General features: G+C 60.5%; 1 protein-coding gene across 9 annotated transcripts; it reads left to right on the plus strand.

Moving 5' to 3' along the window:
• Positions 1 to 27,226, plus strand: STRA6 (signaling receptor and transporter of retinol STRA6). 9 transcript variants are annotated; one of them, XM_025983335.2, is made up of 19 exons: positions 1 to 152; positions 6,371 to 6,506; positions 10,316 to 10,382; positions 10,633 to 10,718; positions 11,851 to 11,990; positions 12,459 to 12,482; positions 12,670 to 12,836; positions 14,370 to 14,492; positions 16,637 to 16,704; positions 16,875 to 16,951; positions 17,217 to 17,278; positions 18,184 to 18,346; positions 21,686 to 21,761; positions 22,763 to 22,896; positions 24,232 to 24,349; positions 24,433 to 24,534; positions 25,280 to 25,443; positions 25,693 to 25,833; positions 26,362 to 27,226. In XM_025983335.2, exons 2-19 carry the CDS (start codon positions 6,400 to 6,402, stop codon positions 26,508 to 26,510), a joined length of 1,968 nt encoding a protein of 655 aa, XP_025839120.1. In that variant the 5' UTR covers positions 1 to 152; positions 6,371 to 6,399; the 3' UTR covers positions 26,511 to 27,226. The 9 variants fall into 9 exon arrangements, with proteins under 9 accessions (XP_025839120.1, XP_025838821.1, XP_072602169.1 ...); XM_025983036.2 differs by having other exon boundaries at positions 24 to 152; positions 6,330 to 6,506; XM_072746068.1 differs by having other exon boundaries at positions 26 to 152; positions 6,412 to 6,506.
• The last annotated feature ends 235 nt before the right edge of the window (positions 27,227 to 27,461 follow it).

The following is a 27,461-nucleotide window of genomic DNA, read 5'->3' on the forward strand; positions in this document are numbered from 1 at the left end:
GAACACCTCTGAAGCAGGTGCTGGGGACCCTCCCTGGGGCCCTCTGCTGAGCCCGCGGCGCCCGGGCCTCTGGGATCCCAGCCAGCGCCGGGGGAGGAGGCCTGGGTTGCTGGGGAGCACCCCCGGGGGGGCCAGAGCCAGGCCGCGGCCAGGTAGGACGGGGATGGGGGAACAGGGACTGGGTGCCCGAGCGGCCAGCCCCGAGGCCAGGCCGGATGGGACGGTGGCGTGGGGCACAGAGGGGGATGGGACTGGAGACCTGGAGGCGGCTGTGCTTGGGGACCCTGGGAGCCTGCTCCAGCTCCAAAGACAGGGACACATCTGAAGAGTTTACTGCCAGCGGCGGGAACAAGGAGAGAGAGAGAAGGAGAGAGGGAGAGAGAGAGGGAGGGGAGCGAGCTCGGGGATCTGCCTCCCGTCAGCTCCTGGGCGAGGAGGGAGGGCAGCACGATGCCTCCGTCTCAAGGCCAAACCGTGGCGGCGCCACCCCGGGCAGGACGGGCTAGGAGTCCGGGCCTCGTCCAGCCCCGGAGAACCTTCACAGCCCTCTGGCCAGTCCTCTCCTGAAGGCAGGAAACCCTCTGTAGCATCTCGATCTTGCCCTCTTCTTGATTGCCTCCCCTGATTGGGGGCTCACTACCCTGGGAGAGGAAGAAAGCTCCCTTTGTCCTGAGCTGAAGTCTGTCTTTCTAGCTTCCCCCCTCTGAGTCACTTCTAGCCTCGCACTCCGGGAGGGGCGGAACATGCTGCTCCCTAGCCCGGCCGGCTACCTTCCTCCCACCCGAGCAGTCAGTGTCTACACTCCCACCAGAGCAGTCGGACGGACGAAATCCCTCCTGTCTGATGGTGGTGGTGGTGGGAGGGACAGGATTCCAGGAAGGGTGTGTCAGGTGAGGCTTCTGATGCTCCCTTGTGGCAAGCGACATAGGAGGTAGAGAGCCATCCCCCCTCACCCCTCATGAGCTTAGCAGCCAACAGCAGGCCTTCTGGCCCCTGAAGGGGTTAGGCTGTGCCTGGGGACAGTCTGGGCACCCCTGTGTGTCGGGGACAGTTTGCTACATGGGTGCCCTGTACATGGGAGCAGACTCAGAGCCCACTGACCTGCGTGGGGTCGAACCTGACTCGGCTCCCTCTCCACGGCGGACCCCATGGGCTGGGCCCAGCTGCAAAGCACCGCCCCTGCTCCTGAGTTCAACACCCCTTGGGCATTCCCTGCTGACTCCTGGGGGTGATGGACACTGCTGAGGCTCTGAGGTGTCACTGAAGTTTGGGTACTGTGCAACTTTTGGGGGGATGTGTTGGACTCCGAGAAGCCAGGGCTGGGCTGGGAGGCCAGTGGGCAGTGGGCTGGACCTTCTGCAACTGCTCACCATGGTTCTGACCATCGGGCCCCAGCCTGTGCTTGGTTTGGCCATGTCTGAGGGTCCCTGGGATATGACCAAGGTTCTGAGGTGTTTCAGAGGTTCTGGGGCGATACTGACCTTCTGGGGGCTTGTGCGGGTGATACTGAGGCTCCAGGAGGTCACGTGGTGTTGCTATAATTCTGGGGGCTATTGCTGGGATTCTGGAGGTGTTCTGGAGGATGCAGAGCCCTTGGGGGTGGTGCTGAGGTTCGAGGTCGGGGGATGCTGCTGGCCTTGCGCATTGCCTCTGGCCCACTGTTAGCTCCTTTTAAGCCTAGCACTTTGCCCTTAGAGGATTTTGATAACCAGAGGCAGCTGAAGGCGCACACGTGGGCCTCTGTTCCTGGACGCAAACATTCCTCAGATTTAATCAACTTGAACAAAAACATGGGGAGGAAGGAAGCCCTGTCCCAAGGCCTCCGTGGGCCAGCTCCAGCCCCAGGGGCAGAGCAGGGCAGCTCCGTGCCCAGCCCAGGTAGGAGGAGATGGCCTTTGTCTTCTCGGAACCCAGAAGCCTTTTGTGACCCTCTCTGACACTGAGTAGGGCTTAGGCACCCTCCAGTCTGTGCCCAGCTGGGTGTCCTGCTGGCCTGGGCTGCCCCTCAGGTCCTGCCATCAGCCTCACCTGGATGTGCCCATGTGGGCTCACGCAGGCCACAGCTAGGTGGTCCTGATCCCTGCCCTGTCTTCTTGCCTTCCAGACCCCCCTTCTTAGCTCTCTTAAGGTTTCATTCTTACTACCGCTGGGGCCCTGCTTCAGGCCCCCTCCTCCAGGAAGGCTCCAAGACTGCCTAGGACGGCTCCTTGTCGCCCCCCCCCCTTTCTTCCCCGAGTGTCTGCAGTGTGTCTCTGAAGTCCCTCCATTCTCCAGGCCCTCCTCTCCTGGTGGCAGGCGCCAGTCTCCGACTCTTCAAGGCATGAGTCACGCTCTAAAACCAGCTCCAGGGGGTTGGCTGTGGACCCTGCCGCTGGGTGGGGAAATTCTTCGGGAGCGGGAGCACGGTGTTACCGTCTTTCTCTTCTCAGTACGCTTCCCAGCCTGCTTGCTGCCTGGCCTGGTGGCATCTTTCCTAACACCTTGGAGCCAACCCTCCCGTTTTACAGAGGCAGGCCCTAAGCTTTTCCAGCTCCAAGCTGGGGAGGTACTTTGGCTCAAGAAGTGGGGTCCCCCTCCCAGCCCGAGCCATGCAGCCACCCAGTATCTGTGGTCTGCCACCTGGCCTGTCTTCTTCCCAGCCCCCAGCACGATGGGTGGGGAGCTGCGGGCCAGGAGGGTGGGTGGAAGACACCGGGCCGGAGGGGCCAGGGGGGACACCTGGGTCATCACAGCCTCTGTGGCTTTGGCCTTCTTGCTACAGCCAGCCAGCCAGCCGGGTGCCTGGTGTGCTGGCTCCACATTCTTGGGCCATGAAGTCATTGAGGGCAGGGAGTAGGGGCCTTGGGGAGAAGAGAGCCCACAAAGAATCTCCAGGCTGAAAGCCCTACTCCTCCTGGGACAGAGGCGGGTTGAGACCCAGAGAGGCCAAGGGAGTCACTCAGTCACTCGGCCAGCCCAGGGTTCAGATCCAGGTAAGCCTGCCTCCCCAACCAGGGCACTTTCCAGTGCCATCCAGCAACCATGCTGTTCCTCTGGGGCCTGCTCCTGCCTGCTTCCCGCGTGGCCCTGATCTGGGCACCGGGCACACGCTGCCTTCTGGCCACTGTGCCTGCACTCAAGTGAGCAAAAAAGTTCACGATGTCCTCGCCTCTGGTGGGGGCCTCCCCAGGGAGGAGGGAGGGGATATGGGCACTGGGTATCCCTTAGGGACAGTCTGCCAGAAGGCATCCACTGTGATGGATGCCAGGGAGCCAAGCGGGGTTCGGTCAGGGAGAGGTGCTGTGGGGCTGGGCTGGCCTGGGACCTCCCTGGCAGCTCCCAAGGCCACTGGAGGCTCCTCAGGCACCCGGATGGCTTCCTCCGCGCCCAGCTGGGTACCCCTCCCTTCCCCCAGGTTTCTGCTCAAATGCCCCCTCCTCTGTGGGACCTTCCCTGACCATCCGGCCTAAAGCAGCCACCTCCCCTCTGTGTCCCTCTTCTCTCATCCCACTTTACTTTCCCTCTCAGCACTATGACACGGTTGTCCCCCGCTGCCCCAGGTCCACGCTCACTGATGCCTTCTCAGCGTGTAGAACCTTGCCTGGTGCAGAAGGGGGATGCAATCGGCATTTGTTGAATAAATGAATGAACGAACAAACCAGCCTGGGAGGCTCCCTCGAGGGAGGGAAGCAGTTTCTGAGAGGCAGCGTTGCCCAGCTGTGAACGCCTCTGCCTTGTATACAGGGAGTGAGCTCCCCATCACAGACTGGACTCCAATTGCTGGAGGAATCACGAGTGGGGATTTAAGATGGGATAGGAGTCGCTGCTCTCTAGGCTGGGAGTCCAAAGCTCCTGAGCAGTGACGGGAATGCGGGGCTGTAGGGTTGGAGCCGAGGCTGGAGACAAAAGCCTGGCTGGAGGCATAGTAGGCTGCACAGGACAGGCCCATGGACAAGTGATGCTCACTAGAACAGGCCATGGTTTGGCCAAACCCAGTTTATAAAGTCCTCATCACCCAAGAGCCCCGCGCTGAGTGCGCATCAGTGGGATAAGGGAGGAAGAAGAGGAGAGGCAGGTGCCCCAGGACCTCGCCGCCAGGCCTGGGAGGCTGGATTCAGTCCAGGGTTCCGGGATCGGGTGGGCAGTGGGGGCTCCTGCTCCCTGTTGCATCACAGAAAGTTTGGGTTCAGTTCTGAGTCGGCTGCCACTGACAGCTCTGGGGGTGGCAGAGGGGTAGTGTGAGCCCTCTTCCTAGAAGAGGGTCATCTGGGAAGGAGGGGGAGCCATGGGGCCAGCAGAGTGCTCAGTCTCTAATCCTAGAAGGCCTTGTGGGGCTGGCTACTAAGTTTGAATGGGGAGCTTTTAGGATTTCTTTTTTTTTTAAATTATTTATTTATTTATTTATTTATTTATTTATTTATTTATTTATTCATGAGAGACACAGAGAGAGAGAGAGGCAGAGACACAGGCAGAGGGAGAAGCAGGCTTCATGCAGGGAGCCCGATGCAGGACTCGATCCCAGGACCCTAGGGTCATGCCCTGAGCCGAAGCCAGAAGCTCAACCACTGAGCCACCCAGGCTCCCCAGCTTTTAGGATTTCAAGCTCTGTCTCCTCTGAGCCTCCCTGGCGCTGTTCCTTCTATCAAGAACACACTTCCTTCTCCCCCACTCCCATCCTCAAGACCCCCACTGTCTTGCGTAGCTAACTTTTCCTTACCCTCAGACCTCCATGGAAAGGTTTCTCTTTTCGGGAATCCCCCATTTTTTTTGGACCAACTTCAGCTTCCTGTGGCATGCATCAGAGCAGCCTGTCTTCCCTTTGTAGGCAGGAAGACTCAGCCCTCAACCGTGTGGTTTGGCTAATTGTCTGCATCTCCCCCGGGGAGGGCACACTCTCCTGTCCCAGCGCCCAGAGCCGGCCTGCGCTTAGTAGCTGTTCAATGAATTTACGTTAAAAGAATACAAGGATAAATGCTTTTTGAGCAACCACTTGTGGGATGAACGAGTGCCTTGGCTGGGGAGGACCCCCCTGGGGTGCTGGAAAGACAGGGAGCTTCAAATGTGCCGTGGGCCTGACCCCCCCACCCAGGGACAGGGGCCTGAGAACAACTCAGTGTGTTTATCTGCATCTTGTCTCCCTTCTAAGCTGGGGCCAGGAGGGGGAGGGGAGCCAGGCTGGGGTACAGGCTCCTCAGGGGTGGGGGGAAGGAGGGGAAGCCCCAGACCTGGCCTGGGCCCTGCCTTCCTCACCCTCACCCCATGGCGTGGGCGGAGCCGAGGCAGGAGGAGTTCTTACTTACCCCCGGGTCTGGTTTGTGTTTAAAGGACTAATCTCCGCCTAGCGAGGGTGAGTTATCTCCTGGTGAAATCAAGTTGGAAACTAGAAGTTTTGACCAGTGAGACACATGTTGCCTCCTTCATGGAAACCTAAGAGAAGGCGCAGACAGGCTCCCCATCCCTGCCTCTGCCCCTGCTCCAGCCCCAGCCACCTCTTTGGGTTGCAGAATGCTGGACTTGTGTGTTGGGGGCGTTGGGCTGCAGATGCGGTGGGCAAGGATGTGTGTGTAGGAGGCGCAGGAGGCAGGTATGTGTGCGCAGCCAGGTGCTGGACCCTCCTGGCCACACCCCTCCAGGGCTCAGGCCACCAGTGGAACTGGGGCCTCCTGCCCTGGGAGGGGCAGCTTGTTAGGACCACAGTGCGATCCCATCATCCAGGGCCAAAGGAGCCAGCAAGCAGAGCAGAGCGCAGGCTGGGGCTGGGGCTGGGGAGGCGGTGTTGTCTCCACGGGAGCCCAGCAAAGAGGGGGATTGGACTCGACCTGACCCGACCCCGACCTGACCCAACCCACCGCAGGGCAGGAGGGACCTGGAGCCCAGCTGGGAGGGTCCAGCTGTGTCGCCTGCCTGTTGCCGGCCCATCCTTTCATCTCTGCAGCTCCTTCCTCCCTGCCCTTCCCCAGTATGTCTCTGTGGGTCCGTTTGGGTGGCTTTGGGGAGCGGGAAGGAAGAGGGGGGGTCTCTGCGGGCAGCTTGGATTGGACAAACTTTCTTTGAAAATGGTCCTTTGCCCAAGGGCTGGTGGTCAGATGAACAGACAGGTGCTCAGGCAGGAGTCCAGGGACCCCGGGGGCGCACACTTCCCAAGGGGGTAACGCCCCCTGGGGGAGCGGGCAAGACGGGGCGGGAAGGGACGGGAAGGGACAGGAGAAGCCCTTCCCTTTCCCCGTGGGCCAGCCCCGGCCCTCCGGACGGCTTTTCCCAGAGAGCCAAGAGCAAGAAAGTAACCTTCAGGATTAAAGAGAAACGTTTCTTTGTTTGGGTTTCTTTTTTTTTTTTTTTGTCTCCCTAAGCCTCTTTTCACATCTGTAGTGGTTTTTCCCCCCTTGTCCAGGGGAGGGGGGGGAGGAGAAAGGCCGGAGCATGTCTTCCCAGGCGGCGGGGAACCAGACCGCCTCCGGAGCCGCAGACGACTACAGCGACTGGTACCTCGACGAGCCCCAGGATGGCCAGGAGCTCCCGCCAGAGGGGTAAGTGGCCCCCACCGCCTCTGCCACCAGAGTGGGCCGTGGCAGAGGTTACTGACCGGGGACAGGGCAGCCCCTGGGCAAGGACCCCTGGGAGGAACGGGGCCGCTCCTCTGCTGCGTGACCCTTGGCAAGGCACAGCCTCCCCGGGCTTCAGGCTCCCGTGACACCAGAACAGCCCTCGCCCTGGTGCTGATGCTTGAGGTGGGGAACGTGGGCCAGGCTGTCACTCAGAAAGCACCTGTGTGATTTGTTGTTTGTTTTTATAAAAAAAGATTTTATTTATTTATTCATGAGAGACACAGAGACACAGGCAGAGCGAGAAGCAGGCTTGTGCAGGGAGCCCGATGCGGGACTCCATCCGGGGATCCCAGGATCACACCTTAAGCCGAAGGCAGGCGCTCAGCTGCTGAGCCACCCAGGTGCCCCCTGTGTGATTTGTGAGAAATACAGCCTCCTGGGCCTTATCTTTGCGAATTCAGGTCCAGCTGGTTCTGGGGTGGCTCCTGGGTGACTCTGGCCTGTGGCTGGGATGCAGAGTGTTGGCTGAGTGGGTGAGGGAAGTTGGGCCTGACTTCAAGGGGTTACTGGTCCCTATGGTGACCATCTGGGGTGCAGTGTTAGCAGCGTCAGGCTCCCTGGGCAGCCCAGGGCAGGGGGAGGCCTTGAGTAAAGATGCCCCCCCCCACCCCCTGGCCTTTGGGCAGCTCTGAGTCTCCACGAAGATGAGGAGGCCCTTTCTCTTTTGCCAGAGTGCTCGGGGGAGCCCACGGCGGGAGGCAGCCTCGGCCCATCAGGGTGACTACCTCGGCCCATGGCTCCCTTGGCCAGACCCTGTCTTTGTTTAGTCTGTGCGCCCTGGCAGAGGGGCTGGGCCTCCCTGGGCCCCACATGCTGCCAAGAACACCTCGCCTATGTGGGCCCCACAGTCCAGATCCCCCCTTCTTGTTCCTGGGCCTCTCCTCATGCCCCCTGCTTCCCTGTTCTGAGGGTTTGAGGAACTGAAAAGGTAAGGCTGGGGAGGGGTGGTGGTGGCTGAACCAGATGTGCACACATCTGCTCTCCATCAACAACTCAAACTAGAGTGGGGGAAATATTGGCAGGCGTCTCCGGGAGCTGGGGCTGTGGCCTGGCTGCGCTTGGGTCACCCGGCAGGGACGGAGGCCCCACCCAGGCCTCGTGCTGGAAGGACCCAAGGTGCCGGCAACCTGGATTTCCTCCCCCCTTCCCTGGCTGATCTAGACAGCCCGTGGGCTCCTTGTCTCTGCTGCATATTTTGGGGGTAAGAGAAGCAGCAAATTGGGGAGGGGCCCGGAAACCCACGAGGTTATGGATTCTGACCTGGGTTAAGACCCTAATCTGTAGCTGCATTCCTGGGAGCCTCAGGGCCCTGGGCATTGGCTGGGGCCAGGCTCCTGGGATATGGCCTCAGAACGAAGCTGGGTACATGGGCCCAGGGGATGGGAAGCATTGCCTCTAACGAGGGAGGCATCTGGAATTTGCCGCTGCCTTCTACCACTGCCCCAAGGATGAGGTCTGTTGGACTCTACCTACTTGGCTAATCTGAGCTGCGTTGCTTGGCAGCCCCCCGCCCCAGCACCACCCCCGAAGGCGGAAGCTCAGGGGAATCCCAACAAGATGACCTTGAGCCTTCCTCTCCCTAAGCGAGTCAGATACCCCAGGGAGGTGGCGCGCCAAAGCTTTGGGGAGCTCCTGATGGTGATCCCCCTCTGCATCTCAGCATCCCTCAGCAGGCTGGGGTTCGGGCTGGCGGGCACTGGTGACAGTGGCCGACTGGACTCCTTCTCCTGGTCACACTTGTCCAGTTGTCCTCGTGCTGGAAATACCTGATGAAAGGGCTGGGGAGGCAGGTAGTGAGTCTGATGGGGGTGGGATGTGTCATCTGGGATCTTCTGTGGGCACAGGACTGGCCCTTTCCTACCCCGGAGCCCCCTGACCCTGTCATGTGCCCAGCCTGACATCTGCCCATGTGTTATCCACTTATCACCAATACTGAGCTGCTGGGCCAGAGCCTGGGGACATGAATGCCTATGACAGCTGTCTACCTCCCTGCCACTTCAAAGGGCTGCCTGGAGAATCAGAGGCTTCCCTCCAGGCCTGCCCTCCCAGCAGGAGGCCGAGGCCAAGCTGGGGTGATCTGCAGGCCCTGTGCTGGGGGCAGGGAGTGTATCAGGGTCCAACGACCCGGAGAGTCAGCTTTCCCTCCCACCCAGAGACATGTGCTCTCCCTTCCCCTCTGAGTGGGGCCCTCTGTGGGCTCCTGCTCAGAGACAAACTTCTAGAAGCATTTGTCTTGCTCCTTCTTTTTTTTTTTTTTAATTTTATTTATTTATTCATGAGACACAGAGAAAGAGAGAGAGGCAGAGACACAGGCAGAGGGAGAAGCAGGCTCCATGCAGGGAGCCCAACGTGGGACTCGATCCCTGGGCCCCAGGATCAGGCCCTGGGCTGAAGGCGGCGCTAAACTGCTCAGCCACCCCGGCGTCCCCGCCTTGCTCCTTGGTCTCAGTGTCCTCCCCACTCGGCGATCCGGCCTCTGCCCCTGAGTGCGAGACTGAGCCTGCTTCCGCGGCTGCATGTGATTTTGGTCCCCACCTCCCCTCTGGGCCTAGAGCTCTGCGGTCATCCTGGAAACCCCCTCCATGTAGCTCTTCCTCCTACTTGCCTCCGAGCGCAGCCTGTCGTCTCCCTCCCCCAGCACTGCTTATGCTGAACTCTTTGGAAATGCTAACTTTCAACTGTTCTTGCCGTACAGAAATGACTCTTTCATACGGTTCTTAAACCTAACACTTCCTTCCGTCCTCCTTACCTCTCCCCTCCCGGTCAGATGTGGGCGCTGGAGCCAGACGACCTCAGTTCGAATCCTTGCTCTGCTGCTTTCCTAACTGTGTGATTTGGGCAAGATACTTGGCCTCTCTGAGCTTTGGTGTCCTTGTCTACACAAGGGGATTAATAATAGCACCCACCTCTTCAGTAATACCTGGGTTACCTGGGTTAATGCGTGGAGCAAACAGCACCTGGCACATAGTCCATTCTTAGTAAGTACTAGTTACTGCTGCTGCTATTACTGAGATTGCGCCCTAGGAATCTCCCCAGATCTAGAACACTGGTGCTGCAACACCCTCGATGGCTCCCTAGTGCCTCTCGTGCCTGCTGTGACCTGCTCCCCGCTTGCCCCCACGCTGTGACAGCAGCCGACCTGAAAGCTTTGCTAGGCCCCAGCCACACCGTCTGCTGCCTCCACACACGCTTCCTCGTGTTCCTCCCCTTGAGCGTAGCTCCCTTTCCCCTTCTTTGCCTCAACAAACCATCTTTTAAACTCAAATCAAATGCCACAGGGCCAATCATAGGACCATACATCTGACTGCTCCACCGAGGCAGTTCGCTCAGGGCTAGCCCACAGTTCCAAGAAGGACAGGTCTGTGAGGCCTGGAGCAGTCAGGCTGCCTGGAGGAGGGGGGAATGAAGTGGACTTCGAAGGCCAGGAAGAATGGATGGGAAAGAAGGGGGCTCCAGGCTGAGCTGACCCCTTCTGTTTCTTCCGTGCCTTCCCCTGGGCACCCGCTGTATCCTTCAGCCCCGTAACCTCAGAGCTTGGCATGGGGCTGGCACCCCATGAGGGGCCTGAGAGCCCTGAATGACCCCCAGGAGGTGAAACTGGGCAAGCCTGTCGGGGAGAGATGAGAGGAGAGGGCTGAGAGAGGTGGCGGGCAGAGCCTGGAACCCCAAGCCTGGCTGCACATGCCAGGGGTCCTCCCACCGGCCTGAGCCAGCCCTCCCTTGCTCTGCAGGGCAGTGCCCTCCTGCCACCCCAGCGTGCTCTCCGGCCTCCTCCACACCTGCCTGGCGGTGCTGTCGGTGAGTCTAACCTGAGGCCAGCCTAGTCACTGCTTGCACCCTATTGCCAGACTGTGTGGGGGGCTGGCGGAGGGGGACCCCGAGAGCCCCAAATCCGGGAGCGGTCTCAGGGTGGGGCCCCAACTGGGATGCAGGCTGAGTCCAACCCCTCCAAGGTTCTCTTGGTCAGGCCCCGATATGCCACATGATGGTGCCCTGGGTGGGGGGGTTGTCCTGGGCACCCAGGGCCTGCTCTGCACTCTCCTTCCAGGTCCTCGTGCTGCTGCTGCTGGCTGTGCTCATGAGGCGCCGCCAACTCCGGCCCCGCTGCAGGCATGGTGGGCCTGGACTGCCCAGGTGGGTGCCGAGGCCTGGGCACCGACAGGGCCACTCTGGGACGGTGGGGGCCTCAGCCACACCCCCACTTCTCTCAGCCCGGGGGCACTCGCTCTTACTAAGAATGGACTACCTGGATCTCTGGGCCTAGACGGGGGCCCAGAGGGAAGGAGAGGGCCCCACTCAGGCCGCCTGCTCCTGTCCCAGACCCAGGGAGACACCACCTCCACGACCCATTTCCTCAGATGGCCCATAGCCTGGCAACACCTATCCCATGCCATCTGGACCTTCATCTCCCTGGAGGGTCTCACTCGGACCCTGATGCTTGATGGCAGATGATGTGGGCCTCATCTCCAGTCCCTAAGGCTAGAACTTTCTTCCCCTGTCTCCTTCAGTCCTGCGACCCCAGAGCCTGGGACAGGGATGACATTCAGGAGATGAGACTGGGCAGGTTCATGCGGGAGACACCAAAGTGTTGGGGGAGGTAGTGGTTAGAGCCCCAGTGTAGACAGCCTTGCCCCCCAGGCCCAGCACGCACCAGGTGAGTCCTGCCATGATAGATTTGGGAAGAACTAGCTTGGGCTACTGGTGGGCCCAGGTAAGAGCTTGCCCTGCGTAGAGGGAGAAGGAAGCGGTTGGAGCTCTCAGGGCATGAGGTCAAGCTCGACAGAAGCAGGGGGTCTGAGTGGGGCCTGCGCTGATCCCAGAGGGCTGATGCCTGGGACAGCTGTGCCCGCTGTCTGCCCTCTGCCCCGGGGCCACACCCGGGCCGGGGCGGTGGCTGTTGCGTAAGGATGTTGTGACTCTCCATGCTCTCTGAAGACTTGCCAGCTGAGACAGACTGATTTGTGTGGAGGCAGCTGTTTCCTGGAGCTTCCAGGGTGGGCGGAGGGAGCAGTGCTCGGGCTTGTTCCCACTGCCTGAGTGTGTAAAGCTGGGGGTGTGGGGGTAGCTCTTGAGTCACTTTGCCATGGGACCCAGAACTTGGCACATGGGGGCACTCCACAGATACCTGTGGATTGAACAGAGGGTGGGCCTCAGTTTCCATCTGGAAAGTGTCCCCCTTTACCTGCCTGGTTTATGGGACGTGGCGGGAAATGCGGGTGCAGGGCCTGAATGACCCTTTCTTGTCCTGTCCCTGTCTCTACCCCAGCCCTGTGGACTTCTTGGCTGGGGACATGACCTGGACAGTGCCCGCGGCTGTCTTCATGGTCCTCTTCAGCTCCATGTGTTTGCTGCTCCCCGCTGAGGACGCGCTGCCCTTCCTGACCTTGGCCTCGTTCCCCAGCGGAGGTACCCGGGGCAGAGGAGGTCCTGGGGCTGGATTGGCGGGCTGGGCTGGGCTGGGTGGAAGTCCAGAGCCTGGGGCAGAGCTCTTCTGCAGGGAGTCAGGGAGTCATCCCCGTCCTGAGCCACCGCCAGGAAGATGCTGTCCTGCTAACCTCCCAGCCACAGTGCGTGACACCGCCCTGTCCACCTCCTCTGTTCTTGTGCCAACCCGTTTTCCAGAAAAGAGAATGAAAGAGGGCGGGACAGAAGTGGGGGCCGGGGGCAGTTCTGGAGAATTGAGCTGGGTTCAGGGAAGTGATGGTACTAGGACAGCTGCCGCCAAGAGGGGCCACCATCCTTAACATGACCCCCTGAGAGCAGCCAATCCTCACAATGCCCACAATTCGAAGCGTGGCTGTTAGCCCCGTTTCACCCTGGAGGACGCTGGGTGTCAAGGCGGGCTAACGTGCTACCCTTATTTCCATTTTACAGATGGAAGAACTGTGACTCTGAGAGGTAACTTGCCCGAGATCACAACGCTGGTACTGGTCAGAACCTGAATTTGAATGTGGGGCTCTTGCTCACAGAAGCAGCTGAGGGGCTCAGGAGGGGGAGGCAGGAGACTGGCCCGCCGGGGCTGGACCCAGACCCCCCACATCTGCCTCCCCATCACGTGTCTCCCTCTGCCCATCTTGTCTTCCAGGGCCTTGGAAGATACTTGCCCTGCTCTATTACCCTGCCCTCTACTACCCTCTGGCTGCCTGCGCCACCGTCAGGCACGGAGCCGCACACCTGCTCGGCAGCATGCTGTCCTGGGCTCACTTTGGGGTCCAGGTCTGGCAGAGGGCAGAGTGTCCTCAGACACCCCAGGTAACCCCTGACTCACAAGAGCCTGAGCAGAGGGGCATGGAGGGGCTGCGTGAACCAGGGGGCTCCTTTCCTCTATTGATACGCTGGACTTCTCTGCTGTGTCCTACTGTGCACAGAATTCCACTCCTGTACACACAGGCCCTTCTCAGCTTGGGCCCTCTGTCCTTGGAGGGGGGGCGGGTGGCAAGGCAGCTGGGCCTGTCCTCAGGAGCTTCTGCTCCAGGAGGGGTCAGGAGGGAGGAAGAGGAAGCCTGAAATCCCTCCATTATTGATTCCCCAGCCTTGGCTTTGGCCAGGCTGGAGTGGGAGTGAAGAGATGGAGAAGGGTGAGCCCTGAGTTGGGGGATGGCTAAAAAGAGAATTCTAGAACGTCAGAACCTGGTTCACAGGCTGTTGGCTGGAGTGTGAAGCTCCCAGGTCTAAGCCCAAAGGGTGGAGGCATAGGTTTCAGAGCCAAACAACCTGAGTTTGAACCCAGCTTCTTTCTTCCCTCCCTCCCTCCCTCCCTCCCTCCCTCCCTCCCTCCCTCCCTCCCTCCCTCCCTTCCTTCCTCACTGCCTTCCACAAACATATTTGAAGCACATACTCTGTACCAGGGACATTTCTAACTAATGAAATACAGCTAGGAACAGGACAGATGAAGTGCCTGGCATCCTGAGAGCTGCCATTCCAGAAGGGAAGATACAACAAATACATAAATATACAGAATGATGCCAGGTGATGCTAAGTGCTTTGAGGAAACCATGTCACCACTCTGAGATTCAGTTTCCTCCCCTGTAAGTGGAGATAACACCATCCTCCAGGGTAGAGATGAAGATTAGTTGGTTTCTTTGAAAGCAGGGACTTCGTTGGTTTTTTTCATCACCCAGAATCTGGCACATACTAAGCTCTCAGTAAAAATGCATTGAATTGAGAAATAAATAAGTGGATCCAGAAGGGGCCTGACCCCAGGGAAGGCAGTGCTAGGAGGTAGGGCTTGTGCTTCCCTGGTGCCCAGGTGGCAACTGGATGTAGATAGAATTAGGCCTTTGTCTAATTTTCAGGGGCCTGTGCCCAAAGCCCAGGAACAAAGGAGCATAGAAAGTGGGTATCCCCGGTTTCAGACCCCAGGGCAGCCCCAGCTCCCTGGAGCAGGGAGGAGGGGATTACATAACTTACTCGCTGGACTCCTCTAAGGGCAGTGGGAGCCCAGGAGCCCAGGAGCCCCGGGGAGGTGCCTCCACGGAGCCTCAGGAGGGCAGTGGGAGTGTTTGTGCTGAGTGGCCTGGGAGCCAAGAACCAGAAGATAGAACCAGAAGCCTCAGACCAAAAATAAATAAATAAATAAATAAATAAATAAATAAATAAATAAATAAAATAAAATAAAATAAAATAAAATAAAATAAAATAAAATAAAATAAAATAAAATAGAAGAAGCCTCAGACCACCCTCAGGCCCAGTGGGAGCCAAGTGGGAAGGGAAGTGGATCCTGGTCTTCGGCTGGGGGAGGAAGGCCGAAGGTAGGTGTGTCTGGATGTCGGTCTCTCTGTCTAGATCCACAAGTACTACTCCCTGCTGGCTTCCCTGCCTCTGCTTCTGGGCCTTGGATTCCTGAGCCTTTGGTACCCGGTGCAGCTGGTGAGAAGCATCAGGCGCAGGCCAAGAGCGGGCTCCGAGGTAAAGGGGCAGGGCCGGGCTGGGCTCCTCTTCACTCCCAGGATGTCCTGAACTGCTGCATATCTGTTGATTCCCTGTCCTGTCACGCCTGACGTGAGCCACAGAACATAGCGGGTGCTCCGAAAATATTTGCCGAGTCACCAAGTGACTGGGTAGTCCTCCCTCCCCGAGCAAAGGTTAGGCCAGGCCCTCAGCTGGCACCCGGGATGCCTGGGGCACCCAGCTACGTGCACGGTGGGGATTCAACAGAGGAGGGGTGGGCCGGGGGACAGGAAGTCCGAGCTCTGCTTCTGATGCATGGAGACTGCAGCCAGAGAAATGAGACCGGCCAGGAGCCTGGTGCCTCCTGGGAGCTCTGCGGGTGCCCACGTGCTTCAGGAAGCGCCCGGGGCAGTGGCATAGAAATCAGTCTGGGGCTGGCTACTGTTGGATAAAGTGAGATAAAGCAGGGGCCTGGGAGAACTGAGGCAGGCTGGGAGGGCTTCCTGGAGGAGGTAGGCTTCAGTAGGGGCTCTGAAGGACAGGGAGGACCGGGAGCACGGGAAGAATAAGAAGGCCTGGCGGGGGTAGGGAAAAGGAGGGAGCAAAGGGGCAGAGACGGGTAGTGTCTGTTTTGTTCACATGTAATTTGTAGCACTGGGCAGATCTTAGCACGTGATAGACCCTCAGCAAATATTTCTGAAGTTTTTGATGGACGGGTGGGTGGATCACAGCGAGAGAGAATTCCTGCAACCTCATCAAGGAGCCTCCCAAGGGTCAGGCCCCGAGCAGGGCGCCAGGGCCCAGAGCTACGGACTGTCTGAGCTCCAGGGGCTCTCGGCGCCCGGGGAGTCAGCAACAGAGGGCACCGTGCGACCTGAGACGTGCAGCCGGGGCCCAACCAGGGGCGAGGGCAGAGGGCGAGGGCAGAGCCAGGTCAAGTTCTCTTCTCGGTGGGGGAGGAGGAAGACGAAAACCAGGCCTCAGAGGCCCCCAAAGGGAGGGGCAGCAGCAGAGAGGCCGGGGCCACAGATGCCCAGGGGCCCGGTTGCTCTCGGGGTGGGGAGGGGCGGCAGGCGGCAGGCAGGCCGGACAGCAGGGAGCTGCTGGTGCCAGTTGCTGACCTGGAATGGACGCTGGGCGCAAGCAGGTGCGCGGGGGTCAATACGCGGTCCTGGGTGGCGGTGGGCGGCTGGTCCACGGGCCGGGGCTCAGGAGGGGGGCTGGGACGGAAGCCGGAGGGGGATCGCAGGCCCCAAGGATGGAAGGAGACCGAGGGGAGAGAGGCCTGTGGGCTCCGGTCCCCCAGCGGCCCCCCCGGGTCCTCCGTGGGCCCACCCCACTCCGGGTTGGTAGCAGTAGGCGCCTCGGCTACTGTCCCTGTGCCCTCCTGACATTCACTCTCCTGGGGAAGCCCACTGTCCCCTCATTTTCAGTTGGCTCCGAAGTGGGGAGCGGCTCCCCCAGGGGCACATGTCTTCCCTGCTGGGGCCCTTTCCACCCTCTCGGGGGCCTCCTCTGGCACCTCTCCCCTGGAGGAGTCCTGGGAGAAATCAAAGCCTCTTTGGCCCTGGGGCAGAGAGGTTTAAGCCTCAGAGACCCAGTCAGGCTTAGAGCTGACCCGCAGCTACCCTGGGATAAGGGTGGGGGTGGGGGTGGGTCTCGGGGTTGCCATGGCAACAGGTGACAGCCTTGTATTCTCCTAATGATGGGGGGCAGGGGCTCACCCCATCTTGCCGTGGGCCTCTGGCACTTGGCTGGCAGTTTAGGGCCTGGAATGTGGCTTAGGCAAATCCTGTCACCCTTGTGATCTCCCTGGGGTAGCAGGAGAGGCCGGGGTGGGGGTGGGGGGGGATGTGACCTGGAACGGCCGGTCCTGTGTCCTGCTCAGGGATGTGTCCAGGGGAGATGGAGAGCTGGAGCCAGCCCTTAGGAAGAGCCGCTCAGCGCTGAGTCTTCTAGAGCCTGGCACTCGTCTCCCATTTGTGGAGGAGAAAGGGTGGCTTTAAGGGCCATGGCCCTCGCCCCCGCAGGTTGGCCCTTCTCTGCACCTCACCACAGCCAGGAGGTTTTTCCGGAGCCCCGTGCGCCCGCTCTGGCACCTGCGCCAGGTCCCCGGGATGGCCCCAGTCGGGTCTCATCTGCTCGCGCGTCTGTCTCCCCAGGGGCTGCAGAGCAGCTACTCAGAGGACTATCTGAGGACCCTCCTCTGTCGGAAGAAGCTGGCAAGCAGGTGAGGTCCTAGACACATCCTCCGGCCGCTGGGCAGGCCCAGTTGGCAGGCCACTTCGGGGGCTGCCCCAGGCAGCCTGGGGGGGCAGCATGAGAAACAAACCAAACTGGACTCGGGCTCAGGGCAGGAGCTTCTCCCGAGGGAACCCTCCTGCCTGCGTCTTTCTGCAGCTCCCGTGCCTCCAAGCACGGCTTCCTGTCCCGGGCCTGGGTGTCCTACAGAAACTACATCTACACTCCACAGCGAGGTATGGAGGGGTAGCTGCGGTGAAGTGGCAGGGCACCTCGCTTGTCCTCTGCAGTGAGAGGCCAGCTCCCATCCCCCAGAACCCTTGTCAGGAGGAACAGGCCCCGCTGGGGACAAGGGGAAGTCCCTGGCCTGCCTTCACTGGGCCTACAAACTCTGGCCCTTTTCCTGGGCCCTTTGGGAGGGATGGGGGCTCCCGGGCCTGCATGGTGCTACGGCTTACCACCTTACCCCTTACATCTTACTCCTTCTTTTGGGGTCTGCAGGATTCCGGCTCCCTCTGAAGCTGGTGCTTTCAGCCACTTTGACAGGGAGCGCCATCTATCAGGTATGTCCTGCCCCTGTCGTGCCATCTGCCCCCAACCCCTAAGCCCGGGACAGCATAGGCCCAGCTCAACTGCCCAAAAGCCCCAACCGCAATCCTGTCCGGCTGCTCCTGGGAATACTGGCCTACACGCAGGAGAGGGAGTGTCAACTCTCATGGGGCTCCTGTACTCAGAGCATGAGCTTTGGAGTCATACAGACACGGATTTAAATCCTTGCTCCATTATTTACCTCTTGTGTGACCTTAGGCAAGTTGTTCAACATCTCTGAACCCATTAGCTGTAAAATAGAGGAACTGGAATTACTTTCCTCTTTGAGCAGTTTTGGGAGGGTTTAGGCAGGTTTGGGTAGTTTGGAAATAATATGTGTTTGAGATATTGAATAATCCCCTCCATTGCCACCCCCGGAAAACTGAGAAGCCCAAATCCTGGGAGGTAGGTGTGATTTTTCTCCATTTTACAGATGGGCAAAATTGAGGCTCGGAATTAGACCTGACCAAATTCCCATCGCTAATACCCCAAGGTAGCCAAAATGTGAGCCCAGGTCCCTCTAGCTTCAATGCCTGTGCTCGTCTATGGGATACTTGGCTTTTGCCAACACGGGCGATTGGAAATGTTATTTTCTGCAGTTTAAACAATAGACGGCGGATAGATAGAGGTGTAGACATACAGCTGTGCTGCTTGGAGGCACGGCTGTGGCCTGCTGGGCTCAAATATCTCTTTGCAACGTGCGGGTAAGGGTAAGGGGCTGATAAGAGCCCTGAGGGGCGTTGGGCAGGGGGATGCAGTCTGTGTGCTGCCAGGGTTTCTGCCCCAAGTCACCCTGCTGGCTGAGAAGACACTTGGTCCGAGATGGGGGCCTGCTGTGAGCACGGCCAGGTCCCCGACCTTCCTCGTGTGGCTCTTCCAGGTGGCCCTGCTGCTGCTGGTGGGCGTCGTACCCACCATCCAGAGGATGAGGGCGGGGATCACCACGGACATCTGCTACCTGCTGGCCGGCTTCGGGATCCTTCTCTCGGAGGACAAGCAGGAGGTGGTGGGGCTGGTGAAGTACTACCTGTGGGCTCTGGAAGGTGAGGCTCCCAGGAGGCCTGAGGGGGCCCACCGGGGACATGAGGGGCTACCCACGCTCAGTTCCAGCTTGCCAGGGCCACGCGGGGTGCTCTTGGGCATGTCCCTTCCTCTCTCTGGGTCCCACCTGCCTCACCTCCAAGCTGGGGTGCTGGCAGTTTCCGGGTCCGGGTCTCTGAGACTTGAAGGAGTCATCCGAGCAGCCCCGGGGATTGTGAGGTGTCTCCCACCCTCAGCTCCCGGGTCTTCACTCAGCTTTCGGGTGTGGAGCCGGGCAAGGCTTCTGGGTGTGTGAACCCCTCCAGCCTTGCGGGGGGAGCGAAGGAGGCAGTGATGTGGGACAGGGGGCTGGGTTCTGAGCTAATAATCACCATGGCAGGCGGGGTTGGGCAGGGTAGTGCTTCCTCTTCCCTGATCCCTGTCCTCCTGGGCCCTCTCCTTATGCCTTCCCTACCTGGGAGGCTTGGGGGGAGCCTTGACAATGAGGCCCTGGGCCAGGGAACCCTACCGGCCTCCCTTCTGGGGTCTGATGCCTCCTTCAGCCCTTAGTCTGGCTATGCACCCGCACCACCTCACAGGCCCTCCCAATAGCCCTGCGGAGGAGATGGGGAAGCGCCCCCCTTGACTCTCAGGGCGGCATTGCTTGGGGGCTCTACCCACTAGAGAGGAGCCAAGAGGAATACAGCCTCCTGCCACCTGCTGGGGCTCCCTCCACACTTCAAGACAAAGCCTGGTGGTCAGGAATCCTGAGGCCTGCATTCGGCTGACTTGGGAGCCCCCGCGGGTATGAGCACCCTGGCTTCTGAGGAGCACCACGGGGGTCTGAGCTTAGGCTGCCCACCCTGCAGATGGGGCATGACTGCTCCGGCGCCACTGCTCCTGGCCGTTAGCACCGTCCTCTCCCCGCAGATTGGAAAGAGGCAGGAAGTGGGGGTGGGCACAGACGGGTGCAGGGGCTGCTTCCTTCCCAGGCCGCCACTCCCACCACCTTCCCGAGTGCCTCTGCTCCCATCCCGGAGGCTACCCTGCAATTGTGGCCATGCAAGCTGGACAGGTGACAAGTTCTGGGTGGGCTGCAAATGACATCGCCAGGGAGGTTTTTCCGAGTTGGCTGCAAGCCGGACCACAGGCAGGAGCGGACGTGGCCCACATCCGCCTGCATCCAAGGCCGGCACCCACACAGCAGCCCTCTTAGGTCAGCATCATCAATCCTCATCTTGCAGGACAGGAAATGGAGGCTCGGAGGCCAGGAGGGACCTGCCCAGGATGGCAGACTTTGCTTCTACCTCCTACAGTGACATTTATCATCACATCCGAGCCTCAAGGCCTCCACTTTGGATCTTCTCGGATTCAGGGGCCCAACAGAGTAGGGTTTACTCTCCCAGCCCACAGATGAGCAAACTGAGGCAGGGGAGGATTAGAGCTAGGCCCAAAGCCACTCAGTAAGCCACAGTTGGAACTGGGATTATATCCGGGACCAGGGGCCGTTTGCTCTGTACTGAGCTCATGTCTTCCCAACTCCAAGACCCTGTTTTAGGGCTGCCCGCTGGGCACCCGGGCCATAAGCCTGGCGTCGCTCACAGAGGGCTTGGCCTCTGAGCCAGGTGGACCAGATTAGAACTCCCGCTCCATCACTTATAATCCGTGTGATCTTGGGCAAACAGCTTCTCGGGACTCCCCTTTCCCGACTGCAGAACCGGTGTTGAAGCTACAAAGGCAGCCTTGTCCCTGAGGCCCTCCACCCAGTGGGGGAAGAGAGATCTATCTCCCAGGAAGCAAATAGCAGGAAGGGTTTACAGGTACCAGGATTTGGGGAGACCCAAGTTTGGAACCAACTGAAGGAGAGCGGGGCAAGAGGTAGATGAATGATGATCAAAAGCCAGGCCTGGCACCAAAGGGGCTTGCTGAGCCTTCCCCCTGTGTTAACCCATTCACTTGCCTACGCCCGCTCAGCCGGCAGGCTCCTGACCTGGCAGGAAATGGGCCACAGTGCCCTCCCGCTGGGGCCACACTGGCTCCCGAAGGGCCAGTGGGGCAGGGCAGAGCTGCACACCCCCAGCACTTTCCTCTGCAGTTGTGTCCAGCCGTGGCTGCGCCTGAGCATCACCCGCTAACTTCTTTAAGACCCCAAGGCTCAAGCCCCTTGCTAGACCCCAGAAACACTGGGGGTGGGCCCAGCCTCTATGCCTGAACGAGCCGTCCTGGTGGCTGTGATGCAAGCCTCCCTCTGAGAACCCCCGTAGCAGGCACCTGATACCAGTCGGTGGGTTGGTTGATTCCAATCAATTGCTGATTGAAATGAATCATTAATTCAATGATGAATTAATGATTCATTAATTCAATTGGATCATCGTCTTTGGAAGGCCCCCGGTGCAGTGGCTCCCCGCCAGGTTGCACACGAAACTCCAAAAGCTCAGGACCGGATGTCACACCCAGAAATTCCGATTTTCTTGGCACAGGGTGCCGCCTGGGCCGCGAGGGGTTTTGCCACTCCAGGTGGCCCAGCTGGGCTGCCGGCCCTGAGACCCACCGCTATGGCATCGAGGCGATGTGCAAGTAGCGTTTGCCTCTCCGCGTGTATTTGAGTCTCCGGATGGGACACCCTCCCTGGGATGACTGAGGCCATCGGGGGGCAGGCTCCCTGGGCTGGTGCTGGGTCTGCTTGGTGTCAGCCCATCACTTCCCAGCGGTGCGGCTGGAGGGTCAGGCCCTCTCGCTGAGCCTCAGCTTCCCGGGTGGGCCCGGCCGGCCTCGTCGGTGGGGCTGCCGTGAGGGCGCGGGCCGAGGCGGGCTGCGGATGGAGGGCAGGAGAGCCTGCTGGGCTTTAATACTTCAGCCGCTCGCTCCGCACGGTGCATGCTCCCCTGCTCTGAGGACCAGCAGACTCGTGTGCGGGCATGGCCAGGGCAGGGTTTTAAGGCCCACGTCATGCTGGGAGATGGGCAGCCCGGTGCTATGCCCGGCATGAGCAAGCTGAGGCTGGGGGACCGAGTGACTCCCCGAACGCCACATGGCCGGGAAGCTGAGATGGAGGCGGTTGCCGGGGTGGATGGCACCTCTCTCTGGGGATCACACAGCACTGGGAGCAGTGAGACAAGGGTGGAGACCAGGCCTGGAGGCTCAGAGCCGGCCTCTCCTTGTCCTGGCCACCGTGTCCCTGAGCAGGACGGGAGGGCTGGGCGGGCGGCAGTGGCAAGGGCCTCTGCTCAGGGCGGGCGTGGGTATGGGCGTGGGTATGGGCCCGGGTAGCTCCCACCAGGCACTGCCCCGGGGTGGTTCAGGGGCTCCCGGGGGAACTGCCGGCTCCCGCTTCCCACTTGGCTCCCTCTCTGCCCCTCCAGCTTGCTACATCTCGGCCTTGGTCCTGTCGTGCTCCCTCACCTTCCTCATGCTGATCCGCTCGCTGGTTACACACAGGTCAGTGGCAGGCTCCGACCCCTGGGTGCAGATGTGGGGAAGAGCTGCAGGAGGCCTATGGGGCCAGCCCTGGGACTGGAAGAAGGGAGAGTCGCCGTAGGCCCCGCTTGTCCCCGTGTCCCACCCTGCTGCCCGGGGCCTTCTCGGTGACCAGGGGTGGCGTGTGGACCTTGCCCTCTGAAAAGGGCCCACCTGGGTGGGCTGACTCAATGGGGAAGGCAGCGTGGAAAGCCCGCCCTGCCCTGGGATGGGAAAAGGAGGCAGAGCAGAGGGAGGAAGGGCTGCAGGGCTGCGTAAGGAGCAGCAGCGGGAGCGAGCCTGCCTCGTGCCAGTGTTGGCGCTGGTGTCCGCGTCAGTGCGTGGAGGAGAGTCGGCTGCTGCTGGGCTGCTCTGGGCGGCTGAATGCCACGCTGCCTCGCTTGTGCTTGCCCTTTCACGGGGAGGGATACAGAGCTGAGTCGTGAGTGCAGAGGCAGGGAAGCTTCTGGTTGGGAGCAGAGTGATGGGAAAGGGGGCGATGTCAGAGGGCACACTGGCCAGACCTCGGAGTTTTCGCCCAGGGATCTCTCCCCACAGGGTTGGCCCTACCCAGGCTGGCATGGAAGTTCCCCGAGCCTCTGCCTGCCGGGAACCTTGCCTCCTGCCCTGGTGGCCCATCTGCGAGTCCCTTTCCATTCCTACGGTCCTTTCCTCACTTTTCTGACTGGCTCAGGTTGAGCCATCTGCCTAAATTTGTCTCCCTTGATCCCTGCCTCGCCCCCACCTGGGCACCAAAACTTACTCTTATTCCTCCTTTAAGACTCTACTCAGAGACCACCTCCTCCAGGAAGCCCCACTTGACCACCCAGGCTGGGTTAGTAATCTCCCCAGGGCTCCTGCAGCCCTTGGCTTTCCTGCCCATAGCCACAGGTTGTAAGTAGACAGGGAGGAATTTAGGGAGTGTGTGTGTGTGTGTGTGTGTCCTGGGGTCCCTGCCTTCCTCACCTCTGTCCCCCAACCAGGGCCAACCTGCAAGCTCTGCACCGAGGGGCTGCCCTGGACCTGGGGCCCCTGCCCCAGCACCCCCACCCCTCCCGCCAGGCCATAGTGTGTTGGATGAGCTTCAGCGCCTACCACACTGCTTTTACCTGCCTTGGTGAGCTCCCCCTTGCACACCCCAGCTGGCTTCACCTGGCCCCCAAAACTGGCCCCAGTTGGGGAAGTGAGAGTGCTCAGCAGGTCTTGGATGCCCCTGGGTGCCGCCTACCTGTGCTGGGGCCAACTCCAGGGTGAGAGTGAGAAGAGGGACCCACCTTCCTTCTTGGCCTCCACTCAGGTTTGGGGAGGAGGAGCAGGGGCAGAAGCCCTTGGTGAAAAGATAGCCCTCACCCGAGGATAGCCCCTCAGTGCCACCAGCTGTTTACACGCAGGGTAGACCCAGGACTGCTAGGTGGGAAGCTCAAGGAGGCCTATTCCTGCTTCTCTAAGGGAGCATTATGCCACCATGTGCTGCCTTGGAGGTGGTGAAACCCCTATCACTGGTGCTATGAAGGCAGGGTCTGTGGCTGTCCCTGGGGCTGCAAAGGGGGTCTTGCCCCGAGAGGGTTAGGTTAGGTTGCTTTCCAGGACCCCTCCTAGCTCCGTTTTATTTTATTTTATTTATTTATGACAGACAGAGAGAGAGAGAGAGAGAGAAGCAGAGACACAGGCAGAGGGAGAAGCAGGCTCCATGCAGGGAGCCTGACATGGGACTGGATCCCGAGACCCCAGGATCACACCCCGGGCCAAAGATGGCACTAAACCCCTGAGCCACCGGGGCTGCCCCAGCTCCAAGTTTCCGATTCTTCCCCGGGGTGGTGTGGTGAATAAAGGCCTCTGAAGCGAGGGGCTGGGGTCCGTGCTGCAAAAGCAAGGGCCAGACTCCCCTCCCGGGTGGTTCCCTCAGTCCTCACCTCCCTGCGGGAGGAGGAGAATGATGAAGGAGAAGAGGACTTGCTAGCACCAATACTTGGGATTCCTCATCCCGGCGGACTTTACGCCTCCTGAGCTCTTTTGTCCACGTCACGCCACATAGACAACTAGTCAGTTGCTTCAATAGACAACTTGCCGGCGCCCGCCGTGTGCCAGGCTCTGGCCAGCAGGACCCTAAATGTTCATTCAAAATGCAATCTTGTCCCCAAGGACTCCGGGGCCATTGGGGGGAACATAGGTTTGCAGAGCACTTTGAGGCTGTCCTAGAGTGGCCACAGACATACTGGATCATCACCATAAGACTTCCGAGGTAGGGGCCACTACCCCAGGCGACAGAGGAAGAAACCGGAGTTCAGAGAGGCAAAGTAACTTGCTGTGGTTGGCACAGTGAGGCAGTGGCAGAGCAGGGATTGGAAACCAGGCCCGCCCCGTTCCTCAGCCCTTGGGCCCCTGGGATCGCTGGGGCGGCCGGGTCGTGCAGAGCCTGACGTCTGTCCCTCTGCACCTCGCCATTCTGTAGGGCTCCTGGTACAGCAGATCATCTTCTTCCTGGGGACCACAATCCTTGCCTTCCTGGTGTTCATGCCCGTGCTCCATGGCAGGAACCTCCTGCTCCTCCGACACTTGGAGTCCTCATGGTGAGAGAGGCGAGGAGCTGGGGGCTCTGGGACCACTTCCCAGAGGGCTCCTAATAGTGACATCCTCCCCACCCCCCCTGCAGGCCCTTCTGGCTGACCTTGTCCCTGGCTGTGATCCTACAGAACACGGCAGCCCACTGGGTCTTCCTGGAGACTCACCATGGACGCCCAGAGCTTACCAACCGGTGAGGAGCCTCCTGGGCTTGTGGTCCCCTCAGGACCTCAGCCTCTTCTTCGGGGTCTTTTCTTTTGTGTCCTTCTGCCTCCACTGCCGTGCCTCCCTTTTCTATCTCAGGGAAGCCCGGTGGGGAGTAGGAGAGCTTGTCTTTCTCAAACAGAAAGGGAACAGTGGCCCAGCCTACTCCAGGATACCTCTGTTCACCTATCACAGTGCCAGAAATACTCCCGGAGCCTTTGCTGCTCTGGAGATCAGCACTGCTCTCCCCCCCCTGGATCCTCTGTGCCCCCAAAACCATGTGCCTCCCCCCTTCGCAGGAAGGAGGTTAATAGAAACATGACTTGCACGTTAGGTGGAAAGGCTGGGAGAGGACCTCAGTGCCAGGAGGGACTCAGAGTCAGTAGACAAGGGACTAGGGGAGGGAGGTAGGAGACCGAAAGATCCAGGCTGTGAGCCTCAGTTCTGCTGCTGGGTAGCTACACAGCCTTAGCTAAGCCACCTGATGTCTCCGGGCCTCAGTTTACCCTTCCACAGAAGGAAGTACCACCACCCATCTCCCATGCTGCTGGGACATGAGCCATATGGGGAGGGCAGGCCCAGCACAGGGCAGGCTGCTTCAAAGGTGCACTCGACAAACGGCGGCTGGTCCATAAACACTCAGCGGCTGTGCTCATCCAGGTCTGCCCCTGACCCTGAGGAAGGGGCTGGGGGGGGGATGTCCAGCCTCAGGCTTTTCTCTCCCCCCACCCCAGGCGAGTGCTCTATGCAGTCACCTTCTTTCTCTTCCCCATCAACGTGCTGGTGGGTGCCATGGTGGTCGCCTGGCGGGTGCTCCTCTCTGCCCTCTACAACGCCATCCACCTTGGCCAGATGGATCTCAGCCTGATGCCACCTAGGGCAGCTGCTCTGGACCCAGGTAGGGTCACCGGGCAGGGCCAGGAGCAGGGCGGCCAGGCCCTGACCTCGTGCACGTGGTAATCCGTCCGCAGAGCCGGTCTGTAACCTCACGCAGCGGTGTGTGTGGGCTCTGTGTGGGCCCCGCTCCGGCTCGTGGGTTAGGGGGCTTCCGGGGAGGGGCTCCGGCAGGTGCACAGGCCGCCGGCGGTGCGTGTGTCAGGGGCCGGTGTGGCCCTCCCCCCAGCGCTGCCGTCCTCACCCTCCCCAGGCTACTACACATACTGCAGCTTCTTGAAGATTGAGGCCAGCCAGTCGCATCCAGCCACCACAGCCTTCTGCACCCTGCTTCTGCGCACGCGGCAACCCCGGCGCCCCCAGGACGGCCTCAGACGGGGGGAGGAAGAAGAAGGTGCACCCTCCCCCTGGGCTATGGGAGTGGAGACCACCCTCTTCTCTGAGGGGAGGCACACCTGGTCCCCCCCACGTAGGATGCGTGTGCAACGACAATGGGGGACAGCGGGGCGGGTGCCAGGAACACACTCGCTTCCTCCCTCCCTCCTCTGCTGCCTGGGGGAGAAAGGAAGTGAGGAGTTTCCTGGTCCCTCTCAGGGTCATTTATTTCCACGGTACGGACACATCTCCTCTCCGCATTCCACAAGCGCGCACACACACCCCCTCCTCACACGCAAAATGAGGTGTCTGCCCCCCCACCTCGTTGCCTGGAGAGTATGGAGGAGGCGGGGGGCACTGAACTGGCTACCCCAGCTCTTCCTCCAGTGCCCCCCCACCCCGTCTACCACCTGCAGGATGACCTCCTGAGCCTTTCAGAACCCCCTGGGCCCCAGGCCCCCCAGGGACCTTGAGGCCGCTCAGGGCTGGTGCAGGGGGCTTGGTTGGGTGCTTGCTGACTGACTCACAGAAAGTCTCTCCCTCTTAGGGATGCAGCTGCTGCAGACCAAGGACCCGGCGGCCAGGGGAGCGGGGCCCAGGGCCCGCCAGGGCAGGGCCCGCTGGGGGCTGGCCTACACGCTGCTGCACAACCCAGCCCTGCAGGCCTTCAGGAAGCCGGCCCAGTCGGGCACCTAGGCCAACGAGTCTGGCCCTGAGGGCGGGGAAGCCATTGCCTCCTGGTGGGTGCTGGGGTGCTTCCCCTTCTCCCAGCCCATGTCCTCCCCAGCCTCCCCAGCATCCTCCCAGCCCTGGGAGCCTCTGCATAGTGCCCACAGCTCTGCCGCCAGTTCCCCCATCAGCCGCCAGCAGCAGAAGCCAGGGCGCTGGGCTCGGGCGGAGGTCTGTCCGCACCAGGAGCCTTGGGAGGGCTCTGGCTGGACTCAGGTTGGGTCCTGGTTGGGCCTCCACGGGCTCTGGAAGCCTCCTCCGGAGGAAGGAACTGGTGGTTTAGGCCCTTGGTCTGGGGGTCAATGGAGCTGGGCGGCCAAGTCCAGGCCACTCCCCGTGCTGGCTCTGCACCCGCCTCAGCCCGCCCTGCAACCCTCTCCTGACCGGGCCGGGGGTTCAGGCCAGAACAGCCTCCTGTGCCATCTCAGCCCAGCTCAGCCTCGGATTCACCGCCACGAACCACACAACCTTTCTCCCGCTGCTCCCCGGGGGGCCTCGGGCCTTCCTGTAAGGCAGCCCCGGAGGAAACCATGGGCTCCCACCCGGCAGCGAAGTCGTGGCACAAACCAGGCCCCACACCCCGCTGGCCACACTTGAGAGCCTGATATGTTTGCAGTTGGTGTGCCTTTAGATATTATGAAAGAGGGTAGTGTGCTCCCTGTAATAAACTTGTCCCTGAGAAACAGTCCTCCTTCGAGGCGGGGCACATGAGGGAAACCGCCCCTATTGCCAGTAAGTCAACACTGCGTTTGTGGGGCCTCGGGGGGGTTGGGGTATTCTGGTTGCTTGTGGGGCTGGGCACCAGGTGCGGGGCCCGGGAGGACCCAGAGCCGTATCCCCCTTGGGTGGCAGAGGGACCAGGGACCCTATGATGCCAACCCCGAGCTCTGTGGACATTGACTTTGGAGGTAGGACTTT

This window comes from Vulpes vulpes, unplaced genomic scaffold, assembly GCF_048418805.1.
Source record: "Vulpes vulpes isolate BD-2025 unplaced genomic scaffold, VulVul3 u000000678, whole genome shotgun sequence".
Classification (NCBI taxonomy): domain Eukaryota; kingdom Metazoa; phylum Chordata; class Mammalia; order Carnivora; family Canidae; genus Vulpes; species Vulpes vulpes.

What these genes read in the sequence shown, in the direction of transcription:
- STRA6 (XM_025983335.2), top strand. Translation starts at nt 6,400, where the DNA reads ATGTCTTCCCAGGCGGCGGGGAACCAGACCGCCTCCGGAGCCGCAGAC. An exon ending in CTACCTGTGGGCTCTGGAAG is followed by an intron (nt 18,347 to 21,685) that starts GTGAGGCTCCCA and finishes CTGCCCCTCCAG; the next exon opens with CTTGCTACATCTCGGCCTTG. An exon ending in CGACACTTGGAGTCCTCATG is followed by an intron (nt 24,350 to 24,432) that starts GTGAGAGAGGCG and finishes CCCCCCCTGCAG; the next exon opens with GCCCTTCTGGCTGACCTTGT.